The sequence below is a fragment of the Leptodactylus fuscus genome, chromosome 10 (genome assembly GCF_031893055.1).
Source record: "Leptodactylus fuscus isolate aLepFus1 chromosome 10, aLepFus1.hap2, whole genome shotgun sequence".
Lineage (NCBI taxonomy): Eukaryota > Metazoa > Chordata > Amphibia > Anura > Leptodactylidae > Leptodactylus > Leptodactylus fuscus.
Window position 1 is genome coordinate 55,603,863 of NC_134274.1, and position 15,732 is coordinate 55,619,594.

At 42.4% G+C, this 15,732-nt stretch overlaps 1 protein-coding gene across 2 annotated transcripts in view; it reads right to left on the reverse strand.

Annotated features, from left to right (window-relative positions):
- Window positions 1–15,732, reverse strand: part of ANXA7 (annexin A7) — a 32,492-nt gene continuing 16,760 nt past the window's right edge. For both annotated transcript variants that reach the window (XM_075258003.1, XM_075258002.1), the window contains 8 exons: window positions 14,447–14,552; window positions 14,273–14,367; window positions 8,958–9,071; window positions 8,467–8,637; window positions 7,961–8,131; window positions 7,274–7,349; window positions 6,535–6,647; window positions 1–457 (listed from right to left, as the gene is read on the reverse strand). In XM_075258003.1, the coding sequence (XP_075114104.1) occupies window positions 335–457; window positions 6,535–6,647; window positions 7,274–7,349; window positions 7,961–8,131; window positions 8,467–8,637; window positions 8,958–9,071; window positions 14,273–14,367; window positions 14,447–14,552 (969 nt within the window). In that variant the 3' untranslated portion in view covers window positions 1–334. The remainder of the gene's footprint in view (window positions 458–6,534; window positions 6,648–7,273; window positions 7,350–7,960; window positions 8,132–8,466; window positions 8,638–8,957; window positions 9,072–14,272; window positions 14,368–14,446; window positions 14,553–15,732) is intronic.

Sequence of the window (15,732 nt, forward strand, 5' to 3'; positions counted from 1 at the left end):
TAGGTAGAAAACAAAAAGGATTAAACATTTATTCATGCTATATGCAGATCATGTGAATTATGCAGAGTATGGGAATAACTATGATAACATTGTCATTTTTAAGTACAAAGTGTAACATATTTCTCAAAGGAACACGTACTAAAAATGCCTAAAATGTGTTTCCTGGTAACAACAAGGTCAGGAAGAACCCCGGAGAAGTGGTTTTATGAATGCATGATGGGTAACAAACAGCATATAAAGAACACAATCACCTGCCTCCTGTACAGAAACCTTCAGCACCATCACTGACCACATATAACACATGAACCCCAGCACACGGCATTCACAGGGTGGACTATTGGCCAGTGATGGCAAGCAGCATCTTTCTGTAGTCTCCGCTCGTATCTCCTTGGATCATGGAGGCAAGGCTCTTTTGGTACATCTGTACAAAGGCTTGTTTTATCTGCACAAGATCAATCTGAAGAGACAAGATGCAGAACATTGTAAGGTGATGAGCTGCTTATAGTTTTCTAGGGTAAATGACAATGTTCACTAAGCAGAATTGTATTGTAATACTAGGGCACAAAAAGTCACTTGATAGTTGAGGGTCTGCCTCAGGAACTTAGAGCTGCTCCATAGCCCCTTGCCTTAGTGGTCTCTTGGTTGGATGTTACAGCCATTAAACAGAGCGGAGAGGTTGTGTAGTAGTGATCAGCATGGCAGCCTACCTGTGGGGCACTTGTAGTACTTATGTCTCTCAATAGTGTTTAAAGAAGACCTTTCACCATCTCCTAACATTTAATCGTTGCTGTTCTACCAATTCCAACGCAATTTTTCATCTAGCCTCCACCATTCCCAAGCAATAAGTGCAGTTAGTTTTGGTGCCTCATATAATGTACTGTCAGGTGGGCAATGTCAGGCAGAAGCAAGGGGTGTGATTCGGACACTGGCTGCCTCTTTATATCCTTTAATAGCTGCTGTTCCACTAGTTCCTGCACAGTTGTAATTTTATTTTTCTCTAGACCCCATGAGCAATAAGTGCTTTCAGTTTTGGTGCCTGTTAGAGATGAGCGAGTACTGTTGGGATCAGCCGTTCCGAACAGCACGCTCCATAGAAATGAATGGATGCACCTGGTACTTCCGCTTTGATGGCGGCCGGCCGCTTAACCCCCCGCGTGCCGTCTACATTCATTCATTTGTATGCGAGCGTGCTGTTTGGACCAGCTGATCCGAACAGTACTCGCTCATCTCTAGTGCCTGTTTAGTGTTTGTACTGTTAGGACGGTGGCGTCAAGCAGGAGCAGACAAGGGGGTGTGACAGCTCTGAATCACACCTCCTGACAGTACAAAGCTTAAAGGGGTATCCCCATCTACATAATTATTTTTTAATTTGTAGATGATTAAGAGTTAAACATTTTTGCAAATATAAGTAATTAAAAATTCTGCAGAGTTTTAAAGATTTTCTCTAACTTTCTGAGTGGTGACAGTCTGTTAGCCTGATTGGTTGCCATGGATACGACCACCAATGCAGAAACCTTCTAAGGTCAGAAAATCAGCCATGATGTCCTTATTGTGGCCGGGATATCTTCTGATACATGTAGTGTCTCTGCCTGATAACCCAGGTATAATAAGAAAGTCATAGCTGGGTTCCAGACAAGTCCCAGACCATAGAAAGATTCTACATTAGTGGTCGTATCCATGGCAACCGATCAAGATAAAAGACTGTCACCACTAAGAAAGTTAGAGGAAATCTTTAAAACTCTGCAGAATTTTTAATTACTTATATTTGCAAAAATGTTTAACTTTTAATTATCTACAAATATAGATCTGATTATGTTCATGGGAATATCCCTTTTAAATAGACACTAAAACTAACAGGATTGATTCAAAACAGTGTTGAATTGGAAGTAGTGAAAGGTTCTCTTTATAAAAGGTGTCCATGGTAGAGTGGAGTCCTAGGGGTACTTGTTATACCCGTGCAAGTAGGCACATATATTGGTCTAAGTATGTGCCTAGCTCACAGGGGGTTAAACCATCCCAGGATTCATAAATTCACAGTCTGGATGATAGTTAAAACTAACATCCAGACCGAGTATGTGCCTACTTGCAGGGGTATAACAAGTAAGCACGGCCCTCCACCCCAATCAGTTTTGGTGCCTGGTGTGCTACTTGGGCTCTGTACCGTCAGGTGGGGAGGGAGTAGAGTCAGACAAGAGCAACGAATGGACAGCTTTTATGGGAAGGCCCCTCCCTCCAATGACACTTTGGTACAATATGATACCAATTATAGCAAAGTGTCACTGGAGACAATCTCGTTTTGAGTGACACCAATATAGCAGAGGCCTTCCTATAAAAAAGTTGCTCCTGTCTGACACTGCACACCTGATGTGCTACTTGGGCTCTGTACTGATTGCTAAGGAATGGTGGGGGCTAGAGAAAAAAAAAATGCAACTGTTCCAGAATCAGAAAAACAACACCTAACAGAGGATAAGAACTTGTAGAGGGGGTGGTTAAAGGTCCTGTAATCACCCCTGTAGTAGTGTATGTAGTCAGTAGCTCTTCTTATCCCTTTTGAGTAAATTCATGGATACAGTTGCCATAAGGACAGAGCCATGGAGGCAGTGATGTATACAGTAGCAGAGTAATATGTCTTGCCCACATACTGCAAATACATTTCAAGCATATCAACTACTACAGGTAAAGCTGCAACAAAAACCGCCTATTTCCTTACTTGAAGGGGAACGTGCTGCAGAATTTTTCTGTGTTCCCCTAGCTAACAAGTTTCCAAAAATATTAAAAGGGGTTATACAAGATCAGAAAAACATGGCTGATCTGCACTAACCATTCCATAGACAGGTATTTAATACTCTAGCACCCCTTTAAGGAGGACCTGCCTGTATGTTTTTCAAAAATAATGCTGGCATACAGATTCTAAGGCTCCATTTACAAGATTGACAATTGTCAGAAAGCTGCACCAAAATCAATTGATTTCAATAGGATCATTTATATGAACATTTTTTGGGGGGGTGCTGTCCAAAATTAGGACATCCCATTTTCATTGATCCTTCAATAGACTCACGCCTATTAACCCCTTCCCAACATGCGCCGTAATAGTACGGCGCGTGTCGGGTCTGTAACTATGGCACTTTAAGCAGTAGACAACCGGCTCTGATGCCTCCGATTGGTCCCCGGACCGATCGGAGGCATTAACCCCTCCGGCGCTGCTGTCAAAGGCACCGGAGGCGCCATTTTCCCGGCGGCGCATGGGCGCCGCCATTTTGTCAGGGATCGCCGGCTCCTGGAGCATGCTCCAGGGCCGACCCCCCGTTGCCATGACAGCCGGGAGCCTTGTTAAAGGCTCCCAGCCGGTCTGCAAATTCTCTCTTTTGCAGGCTGGTGTATACAGCCTGCAAAAGAGATGATGATTTTTTTTTGCAATGCATTAGCATTGTAATGCATTGCATTAGTGATCAGACCCCCTGGGTAAATGCAAAAAAAAAAAGTTAAAAAAAATATTAAAAAATATAAAAAGAATTAAAAGTTCAAATCACCCCCCTTTCCCTAGAACACATATAAAAGTATTTAAATACTGTGAAACATATACATGTTAGGTATCCCCACGTCCGAAATCGCCCGCTCTACAAATCTATAAAAATATTTTTCCTGTTCGGTAAACGCCGTAGCAGGAAAAATAGTCAAAAGTGCCAAACCGCCGTTTTTTCACTGTTTTAATTCTAATAAAAATTTGAATAAAAAGTGATCAAAGCAATAACATTTCCCGAAAATGGTAGAACTAAAAAGTACACCCGGCCCCGCAAAAAAAGACGCCCTATACATCCCCGTACACGCACGTATAAAAAAAGTTACGGCTGTCTGAATATGGCGACTTTTAGAAAAAAAAATTAACACCGTTTTGGAATTTTTTTTTTAGGGGTCAAAATGTAAATAAAACCATATAAATTTGGTATCCCTGGAACCGTACCGAAACAGAATATAGGGGACATGTCATTTTGGCTGCACAGTGAACGCCGTAAAACCACAGCCCGTAAGAAAGTCGCAGAAATGCATTTTTTTCTTCAAATCCACCCCATTCTGAATTTTTTTCCTGCTTCCCAGTACATTATATAGAATAATTAATGGTGGCATCATGAAGAAAAAATTGTACCGCAAAAATTAAGACCTCATATGACTCTGGGAGCGGAGAAATAAAAAAGTTATGGGGTTTAGAAGGAGGGGAGTCAAAAACGAAAATCAAAAATGCTATCGGCGGGAAGGGGTTAAGAGATCCCTGAAAACAGGAGTCAAATGGATACAAAATGGCTTTGAAGAAATGATGTATTTAGTAAGAACCTCTCTGAAAGGGATCTTCATGGCAGTTTTGCAGCATGGTCATCTGAATAAAGCCATAGAGTGTCTGCCCACTTTTGTTATCCAATGGTGTGATGCCCTGTGCCGGATGTACTTTCTTTGCCCTAAACCCTGAAATGTGGAAGGATTTACGTGTACCCACAGTATAACTGTAGAATTACTACTCATTATAATGTATAAGGAAAAATCTTTGTACCGTGTTAGCTAGTGGATATGAAATAAAACATTTTTTTTTGAGAGAAGTCTTCAGTAGTTGATACCTTTATTAATGGCTAACTTGATGCCATATTGCGAGCTTTCGGGAACTACTAGAATGGTCCCTTCATCAGGCTGGTATAACACAATGTCTAATGTCTGAATGCAAGCATATTTATACAGGAATAGAGAGTTAGATGTAAAATAGATGGAAAGCAGAACATGCAAATAAACCGTTCAAAAAAACATATATATCAGTTCCCAGGAAAGTTCTCTGGGTTTATGGTTCCTTTGATAAGTCACTTGGTGTCTAGTTGTTGTTAAACATCATAAGACCCTGTGACTGGTTTAGCCCCATTTGGAGTGTGTCAAAGGTCATCATGAGTTTAAGTAAAACCAGGATCTTCATGTCATTGGTGATATTATTTTGGCACAGGGAGGTCAATTCTCTGCTCTCTAATCGTATGTCGGTGTGAATTCATCCTCATCCTAAGTGACTGTCCTGTCTCCCCTACATACAGCCCCCCAGGACACTTGGTACACATTATTAAATACACTACATTAGATGTGCTGCAGGTGAAGTTACCTGGGATCTTGTAGTCTTGATCAGAGTTTGGGATCTTTATTTTATCCGTAGTCAGTATGTGAGGGCAGGTCTTGCACCTCTTCTGTCCACATGGAAATGTTCCTGTGTTAGTTGGAGGTGACAGTGAGCTGCTAATAATCATATTCCTGAGGTTTGGTGGCTGCCTATAGCACAGGAGAGGGGGGGTCTGGAAATATGGATTTTAGACGGTGGTCTTTTTGCAGTAGTGGATGTAATTTGCGTGTGATTCCTCTCAGCGTCTCCAGGTATGGGTTATATTTGACAACCAGGGGCACCCAATTGTTTTCCTGTTTGGTATTGTATTTTAATAAATCCAATCTTGGTATTCTCATGTCCCTGTTAATTTGGTTATCAACTGTTCTTGGATGGTAACCCTGCCTCAAGAATGTGTTTTTGAGGCCTTCAAGTTGTTCGTCTCTATCTGCAGGGTCTGAACATATGCGATGGTATCTGATGGCTTGGCTGTAGACAATGGAGTTCTTTATGTGTTTGGGATGAAAGCTATCCCATCTTAGGTAGGTAGGGCGGTCAATCGGCTTCCGATACAGCGATGTCTCAATTTTGTTGTCCTGTATTTATTTCAGTGAAGGAGTGATTGAGTGTCAGGTTGATGGTGGGATGGAACTGGTTGAATTGTTCATGGAAGGTTTTCAGCTGTTCAGACCCAGTCCAAATAATTAGGATATCGTCAACTTGACCTGCAGCACACCTAATGTGGTGTATTTATAATGTGTACTAAGTGTCCCACTGGGGGCCTGTATGTAGGCGAGACAGGACAGGCACTTAGGATGTACTCACACAGACATACGACTAGAGAGCAGAGAATGGACCTCCCTGTGCCAAAACACTTCTGCAAACAAAATCATAATATCACCAATGACATGAAGATCCTGGTTTTAAGAGGAAATTTCAAAAACAACAATGGTTTTATGACGTTTTACAACAAGTAGACACCACGTGACTGTTCAAAGGAACCATAAACCCAGAGAACTTTCCTGGGAACTGATATATATGGGTTTTTGGTTTTTTTTACTGTATATTTGCATGTTCTGCTTTCCATCGATTTTTGCCTCTAACACTCTTCCTGTATAAATATGCCTGTCTACAGATAGTGTTATACCAGCCTGCTGAAGTGATAGCTTTAATATCCCGAAACCTCGCAATATGTCATTTTTTAAGTTAGCCATTAATAAAAGGTATCAACTACTAATTTTTTTTACTCATTATAATGCAGCAATTTTACAACCTGTGGGGCAGCTATTGGATGAATGGGCGCCTGTGCCCTGGAACTTTTATGCCCTTGGGCAGACAGCATCGGGTGAAATTTACAAATCTTCCCCATTATTATTATTGATAGTTGTAATGAATATAAACCAGAACCATACCTCACTGCGGGTTACAACCACCCGGATCAAAGTTGAGTCTTTGGTACCGGCTCCTTTCATGGACTTGTAAAGTCGCTCAGCAAAATAGGCTGGACGGTTTATAGCACACTGCACTGTAAAGAGATTCAGAGAGTGTTACTACAGCACTCATAGCAGAGCGGTCCACATAGCTGATCTTTAATGACCTGTCTAAAAAGAGACCACAGAAGCAGCTTCACATTTGCACAGTGGTTGTGCTTGGTATTGCAGTTCAGCTCATTCTCTTGCGAATATGACCAGCTCACAGATCAGTCCCAAATCAAGGAACATATAACATGGTTTGTGAAGCTGAGGAAGCATTCAAACAGTTGATTCACAGGAGACCTTTAAAGGCAGACTCCCAAATGATTAGAGTAGGACTCAAATCTGGAAGACACTTTCAGGCCAAGGCCTCACATTGCGAAAACCTGCAAATTGGATGGAATTCTGGCTAATCCCATCCAAACATTGCAGAAAATAAAAATCAGCAGCAGACATAATGCAACTTCAAAAACATTTGCTAGGTGCAGCACGTCTGTTATATCTATGGAAACACCCTGCTTTCCTCCACAGTGGGTTTGGGGTTTTTTTGTTTTTTTTTGGCTGCAGCCCACTACATGGTACAAACCGTACTATACATTTATGAAATATCAGCATATAAAGTTTCTATGGATGTATAACCAAACCAAATAAATACAATGTCTTAAGTATGATCACTTACAAATTGCCTTTAGTCCGTCTTCTATATGTCCAGAGAATTCTCTTCCTATGGCACTTATCAAGTCACGCTTTGAAATCTGCAAGAGACCAAGAAGTAAGCTTTATAAAGATCAAAGAGTACAAGTACAACACTGGATGTGCTAGAACTGGGCAAAAGGTCTCCCACTGGCACAAATATTGGTTTCTATAGCTTGCAGTGAGAAGTTTCTATGGTATACTTAAGTACAATTAGTTTCCTGGCCATGGCCCCCATTTTGAGTCACTTGGTTGTCGCACTTGCCTTGTGACAGGATATCCATCACACTAGACGAAGCAGCAGCATTGTTCATCATCACATTGGGATATATGCAGGATGTCTACATATAGTTCATTATTCATGGATGGAAAACTATGAACAAGCCCGCACACATGAATGCTCTCATTACACAATACAAGCCTCATGGTATTGTTCGCTATAAACAGTCTTTACATAAACCTGATGAATTTCTAAATGATTTGTAAAACTTTATGAAATACTAATATCTGGACTTTACTACACTATAGAAATATCTGGCTAAGGAATTGCTTTGGAGTTTTTCAGCAAGCTTTGTGAAAACCAAAAGGCGTGTGAATAAGCCCATTTTATGTCATTACAAGTCTTCATATATTATATATGGCAATGATAGAGTCCGATTAGTCAGTTACTTACTCTGCAATAGGCTTCTGACACAGCCCTCAAGTGTGGGAAGCTACGACTGGCCAGCACCAAATTAAAGGAAGACTCATCTGTCCCCAGTTTTCCTTCGCCAGCCTGGTAAAGACGCTGGGCATCTTGTTCAACGATTTGCATATTCACATTCTGATTTTCATCTCTATTGCCCTGAAGACAGATAAAAGACCTTAAGAAACAGAATCTAATGCAGATGACAAGGTGGAAAATAATAGGAAGGGGAAAAAAAAATATTCAGAAGTTTGCTTAGGTTTAAAGGGGTTGTGCAGTATTAGAAGACATGGCTATTGGTCACAGGCACCACACTACAGCTCAGTCCCATTTATTTTCATTTGAGCAGATGGACCCCACTGACGGCCAATATGGCTGGACTCCAGGGGTCCAGTTATCTGGTGATGCTTTAGGATTTCTATTGATAATGACAACTGCTGCACAGATGAAAAGCACAACTGCATCTAAAGCCAAGCATTGTGAGAAATCCTTACCTGGCACATAGACACAAGCAGTCTCTCAAAATGACCAGAGGTATCGGATCGGATATCCTTCTCAATGTCGCGCCCAAATTCGGATTTGTAACATGCCACAATGTTCCTAATCTCACTGTTCGTCCTGGAGCACAGGATCTCAATGAGCACACCTTCTTTAGTCCCCGCACCCTACAAAAGGGGGAAAGATAGAATAGCTCAAAATGCAGAAACACTAGAAAATCTTCTAGACCATACAAGTGTACAAGCAACAAGATAGTGAAGACCGCCTCAGAAGTCCAATGAAATGGGCTCTGCACAAAGTGCCTACCAGGGTTATACAAGTTTGTGACAACATTCAGACCCTGACTAAATCATGATCACTGCTCCATATACAGTCACATGGCAATTCGCACTCTATATGGCACATTTTATTTAAAAAAAATTCCTATTTTCTGATAAAAAGTATTCTTTACAAGTTTCTGGTTTATGAAACTGCAATGTCACGTTACCTTCATGGCATGGTAGATGCTATACGCGTCATAGTACGTCTGGGGCATGAAGAGGGCGATGATAAGCTCTTCCACATGGCCACTTAGTTCGGACTTTAAATCTTTGATTAAATCCTACAAAAACAGAACAAGACCCAAGTTATAGTTAGAGATTTCCTAAGTTTACAGTTAAAGTAAAGGTAAGCAACAAATATATTTTTATTAAAAGAAATGTGACTGTTCCTGTCAAGGGAGAAAAAAAGAGACACGAGACCGTCCAGCCAGCCACTCACATTGCAATACAGCTCTACTGTAAAGCACAGAGGACTCTCTTACCTCTGTCCCCTGGAGGAGGTCATTAGTACAGAGGGAGGGGAAGGAGGAAGGGAAAGCTGTTCTGACTATGGACACAAAGCTAAATATCCTGGAGCCAGCTGTTTTCTATAGGAGATTTCTTTGCAGCAGCCTCCTCACACGCTCCCCCGCCGCTCTCTCCGCTCACTGCACATGTGTGTCGGGCAGCTGGCTGCGTATGGCAGGTAGACTGCAGTAGAGGCGCCGGTTTTCGGCAATGCACTGTATAATACCGGCGCCTCTATTGCAGTCTACCTGCCTAGGCTGCAATACAAGCACACGTCTGACAGGCCAGGGAGGCAGCGCGAGGCTCCGGCTGTCATAGCAGCCTGATGCCAGCCCTCACTCTGCCTCATATATGCCATACGCAGCCAGCCGCCCGACACCTATGTGCAGCGAGCGAGCTGAGAGAGTGGTGGGGGAGCGTGGCAAGGTGGGTTCAACTACACTGGGGCTGATGGGGAGGGGGGGTGCATGAAGCCGGGGGCAGAGATTGGGGGGGGGGGGGGACAAGAGACTGGGAGCAGAGATGGGGGGGGGGGGGGACAAGAGACTGGGAGCAGAGATGGGGGGGGACAAGAAACTGGGGGCAGATGAAGGGGGGGACAAGACACTGGGGGCAGAAATGGGGGGGACAAGAAACGGGGCAGAGGTGGGAGGCTAAGAAACTGGGGGCAGAGATGGGGGACAAGAAACTGGGGGCAGATGAAGGGGGGGGCAAGAAACTGGGGCAGAAATGGGGGAACAAGAAACTGGGGCAGAAATGGGGGAACAAGAAACTGGGGCAGAAATGGGGGAACAAGAAACTGGGGCAGAAATGGGGGAACAAGAAACTGGGGGCAGATGAAGGGGGGGCCAAGAAACTGGGGCAGAAATGGGGGAACAAGAAACTGGGGGCAGAAATGGGGGGACAATAAACTGGGGGCAGAAATGGGGGGGACAATAAACTGGGGGCAGAAATGGGGGGACAATAAACTGGGGGCAGAAATGGGGGGACAATAAACTGGGGGCAGAAATGGGGGGGGGACAAGAAACTGGGGGCAGAGATTGGGGGACAAGACACTGGGGGCAGAAATGGGGAGCCAAGAAACTGGGGGGCAGACATGGGTGGACAAGACACGGGGGGGGGGGGCAGAAATGGGGGGGCCAAGAAACTGGGGGAAGACATGGGAGGACAAGAAACTGGGGGCAGATGAAGGGGGGGCAAGACACTGGGGCAGAAATGGGGGAACCAAGAAACTGGGGGCAGAGATGGGGGGGCCAAGAAACTGGGGGCAGATGAAGGGGGGGCAAGAAACTGGGGGCAGAAACGGGGGAACAAGACACTGGGGCAGAGATGGGGGAACAAGACACTGGGGCAGAGATGGGGGAACAAGACACGGGGGGGGCAGACATGGGTGGACAAGAAACGGGGCAGATGAAGGGGAGGACAAGCAACTGGGGGCAGAGATGGGGGGGACAAGAAACTGGGGCAGAAATGGGGGAACAAGACACGGGGCAGAAATGGGGGGACAATAAACTGGGGGCAGAGATGGGGGGACAAGACACTGGGGGCAGAAATGGGGGGACAAGAAACTGGGAGCGGGTCATTCCGTGTCAAGTGAACCAATGATTTTTCCCTCTATATTTTTAATTCTTTTGAGATTTTGTCATTTGGTAATAGTGTGTCAGAGAATGCAAAATGTGAAGAAAAAAAAAATTCTAGAAATTTTTTTGGATTTTTAATTGATTTTCAAAGTTCAGAAAAAGTGCGAATTTCGGTGTTTCCTGCCTTTACATTTCTCCTCATAACTTAGGCTAGAAAAAAGATAGAGAAACAAAATAAACGCCATTCTACTCAGAACTATACAGGCTTTCACCAAATATGTCACAAGAGTATCTTTGTTAATATTTTACCCATGTGAACACAAACGCAAAATTTTAAAACGCATTTCCGAAAAAAAAACGTTTTATTTTAAAAATTTCAAAAAAATGCACATGGGCCTGCTATGCCCTTAGCCACATCTGTACCAAAATTCAAGTTGGGATTGCGATGGGATAATATTTTAAAATCTAACTATTACAGTGTCATTCCGAAAATCTTGAATTCAGATCTGTTCAGCCTGTGGTCTAAAATGACAGTGAAGTCCATGAAGTGGTAGAAGGCGGCACAAGATTGGCAATGGATGACATAAATGGTTATGTGACCTGTGAATATTATCGGCGCTGGTGGCTGGCTACTGTACTCTCCAAAGATTGTGAAAATGAAGACAATAAAATTGACTTTTTTGCATCCTTCTGGTCCAGCACCATCCTTTGTGTATCCAAGAAAACAAGACATTTTACAAGTCAACAAAAATCAGATATTAACTCAGGTGGAGCCTAACACCATGACAGGCCGGACATACTCTTTGACACAAAAGGAAATGGCTATTGCTAGTAAGCGCTTATGGACAAGATTACATTTCACTCACTAGAAAGGACAAATTGATGATAAAAGGCCAGTAGTTTAAAAATGTCCTATTAATTGTTTGATTGGTTCATATTTTATAGAATGAGGATTTATCTACTGGACTATTTTTCTTAATTACATGTTTAGTGATATAGTAAAAAACAATTGTTACATGTAGAAATAGGTGTTATAAATATTGGTTCTTGTACTCTTAACATATAATTAGGATGAGACTATTTAGAAAATCGCACTTGAGGATATGAGCAGCTTTTTTCTTTCGGTTTGTTCAATGCATTCAGGTTGAAAATGCTGGACAAGTTGTGTTATGATGATAAGATGTATTTATTCTGGCACTTATGGGATTTGTTTTTTTGTTTCTCTTTATTGTTGCATATAAATGTTGAATTCAGCAAGTTGTAATTTGAAAAGAAAAAAGGAAGAAGCTCACACAAACATAAAATCAGATGATTCAAGCCTTAAAAAATTTTTTTTAAAAAAATTAAAAAAAATTGATCCCAATTTGGTCCCAAGTTGAAAACCTGTACAAATATAACCAAGAACACAAGTAACACAAATGCATTTTTTTCACAATTTTACAACATACGTTTTTTTCACAATTGCACATCAAAATTTTGAATTTGATTTCTCCAAAACAAAATAAAAAGAAACATCATCTTGTGACATATCAAATGAAAGCCGGTACCGCTCTGAGAAAAATGATGCCTCTCCCACCTATCTCCCTCCCACTTTATCTTAATTCTAGCCCAAGATATGTTAAAAAATGTAAAGCCATACCAGGCCAAAATTCACACTTTTTCAAAACTTTAGAAGTCTATAAAAAATTAACTGATGAAGAAAAAAAATTCAAAACTTTTTATTTGTAATTAACTTAAGTTGTACTTCATAAAAAATAAAAAAAATCTAAAGACGTCAGGTAAAAAAAAATATTCCTATTTGGGTCACTTGATATGGAATGACCCGAGCAGAGATGGGGGGACAAGACACTGGGGGCAGAAATGGGGGGACAAGACACTGGGGGCAGAAATGGGGGGACAAGACACTGGGGGCAGAAATGGGGGGACAAGACACTGGGGGCAGAAATGGGGGGGATATGAAACTGGGGGAAGAGATGGGGAGGACAAGAAACTGAGCGGAAGAAGGGGGGGACAAGAAACTGGGAGCAGAAGAAGGGGGGGACAAGAAACTGGGAGTAGAAGAAGGGGGGGACAAGAAACTGGGAGCAGAAGAAGGGGGGGGACAAGAAACTGGGAGTAGAAGAAGGGGGGGGGACAAGAAACTGGGGGCAGACATGGGAGGACAAGAAATATAAGCGGTTCAGCGCCACCACCAACCCGCAGACGAAGTCGCAGGTAACTGCTAGTAGTGTAATAAAGCAGAACAGGTGCTTACACAATGTCTAGGCCTCCAGTTACCACAAACCCTAGTGACTGTGAATCCTTAGACATACAATACCATTGTCAGACAGCAGGTGGAGCGCAGGATTTTTACTTCTCCATCAAAAAATACATAGACTGAATATACAGTGTAAATGTCACATGATAGTAGTGACTCAAGTAGTGTATACGTCATGGTCTATCACATATTATATAATACAGAACCTGCATTAAGTCTCAAGACTTTAAGACTCATCACCAGCAAGGCTCCCGAGTAATGAGTCTTAGGACAACCCCAATCAATCAAGACACCTGCAGATTGTATTAGTACACACAGGTCAAGTTTACTTCATCTTCTTCTACGTCTGTTGTTCTGATCCAGCATAACATCAGAATACAGGTATGAAAACTAATAGGATGACGGATGCACAGTAAAAGGGGGATTTATTAACAAATCTATGCCAGTTTTCTGGTGTAGCTGTGTGATAATGAGGTGGGGGAAATGGGGCAGGGCAGGGAGCCTGAGCCCAAAAAATTTATGAGTAAACTGGTGTGCAGTATGCAGGAATTCTCCAGTTCCTGACTGGCATAGACTTGCACCTTGTGCCAGTCAGACCTTTATTAAAAAGACAAGTGTATTCAACGCCAGTCTTAATAAATCTGCCCCACTCTATCTGTATTGGTCATTCATTGTAATGTAAAAAAACTAAATGGAAGCGCTGGCTTCAGTCTCGTTTGTTCACTTTTTAAACAGAAGCAGAGTGGTGCCTGCAGGACTTTGAGTTTTCAATTGGAAGACAACCACCAAGATGGAAGAAAACTTTCTATCTACATCCATCATTATATTAGCTTTTCAGTCCTCTGTTCTGATCCTGTGACTATCATAAAGTATTACAAGAACAAATAAATACTGATGTAAACTTAGCCTTAATAGAGTGACTCAAGAGTCCATACTCAGCTTTATCAGAGCACAAAGCCTTATAGATGTGGGAAAATGATCACAGCATTGTTTGCATAGAAATTGCCTAAGCAAATATCACCGATCCCTATTCTCCCAGTATTCAAATATGGTTGTAGACTAGCAGCACAAGCGTTCATGTCAGTAGGCCTGGTCACACCCATCATACGTGCGGTGGCTAATGGACGCCGGTTCTTACCTTTCCATAAGCGGTCTTAAATGCTGCCTTAATCTTCTGCCTTTGATCATTAGAACGGTTAGCAACGACGTCAATGATGGCTTGTTCATCAGTCCCTGTGTAAGACAAAACGTCAGTCAGATATAGTGCAGTATTACGAAGGCAATAGCTAACAGACTAAGTTACCGTCCTTACCAAATCCTTTCATGGCTTTTCTCAGTTTTTCAGCATCAGCTAAAGCATCAAAATTTGCTGCAGGTCTGATGGTTCCCTGAGTGGCAGTCATTGCAGCAGCAAAAGGCTGGAAAAGTAACGACAGACATTAATGTAGTGTATATGGTATACCTCTAATAAGATGTACAGGGAAGATGCCACATTAGAACATTACACCAGATCTGCCATAATGCTCTGATGAAGACGAGGCACAAGACAAAACATACTGATGAATATACGGCTCACCCAGTGTCACTAGGTCCCAGATGATGGCCTGTAGTATAATTTAGCATTTAAATGGAGTGTTTCTTAACTGGTGTGACCTCAAACTGTGAACAACTTGTATCGGGCATATTATATATGCACTGACCCTACTGCCAGACATTACATTTATTCAGAGAACGATTATATATACATATAACACCACCCATATGCTTAATACTACTTAAAGGGCAGGTTCACCGCAAGCACTTGCACACAAACATCTGGGTAATGGTGGCCAATACTGCAGCCATCACTACTGGAAAAGTGATCATCATCCAGCCCTTTCTTAAAGGGATCATGTAACACTGGCATTATTATGACTACTTTCTTACAGAAAGAGCACTTCTCTTGTCCATAGGTTGTGAGAGGCATCAGCTAAAACAGGATTGCAATGCCAGAACACAGCTCATAGTCAAGAGTGGCACGTTCTGGTATAGTGCAAGCACATTATTCCAATCTTACACAACCCCTTTACATTCTAAATGGAAAATCGGCCTGATTATTTACATGGAAATTCGCTTTAACATTATTGTCACCGAAACTTGCTGCAGAAGCCGTTTTTTCCCCCTCTTTGTGTATGCCAAGGTGATAACAAGCAGAAAGCTTCAGATCTGCCTGGATGCCCCCCACCCCCCTCATACAGCTGCCTGTATCTGGCCAGTGGGTTTCCCATAATAAACATTTATGGAACTAATTTATATGACCCCCTCAAAACCAAGAAAGTGGGAGCTCTGTCACACCATCCTCAAGGAGGACCTAGCCACGTGTACCTATGGGAGACATGGAAGTGTCAGTGTGCAGACTTCAGGCTTTGCTGAGACTTGCAAAACAGCTGCTGGTAAATCACAAAGCTGCTGCAGGTAAAAGAGACCCAGAACGATTTACTCCCCATTTACATGGAACAAGTTTACATATGACCAAAAACCAAGTATCTCAATTACATCTGCATTCAAAACAACCACTGAGAGGTACTTCACCCTTTGTAAAGACCACATCAGGGCCAC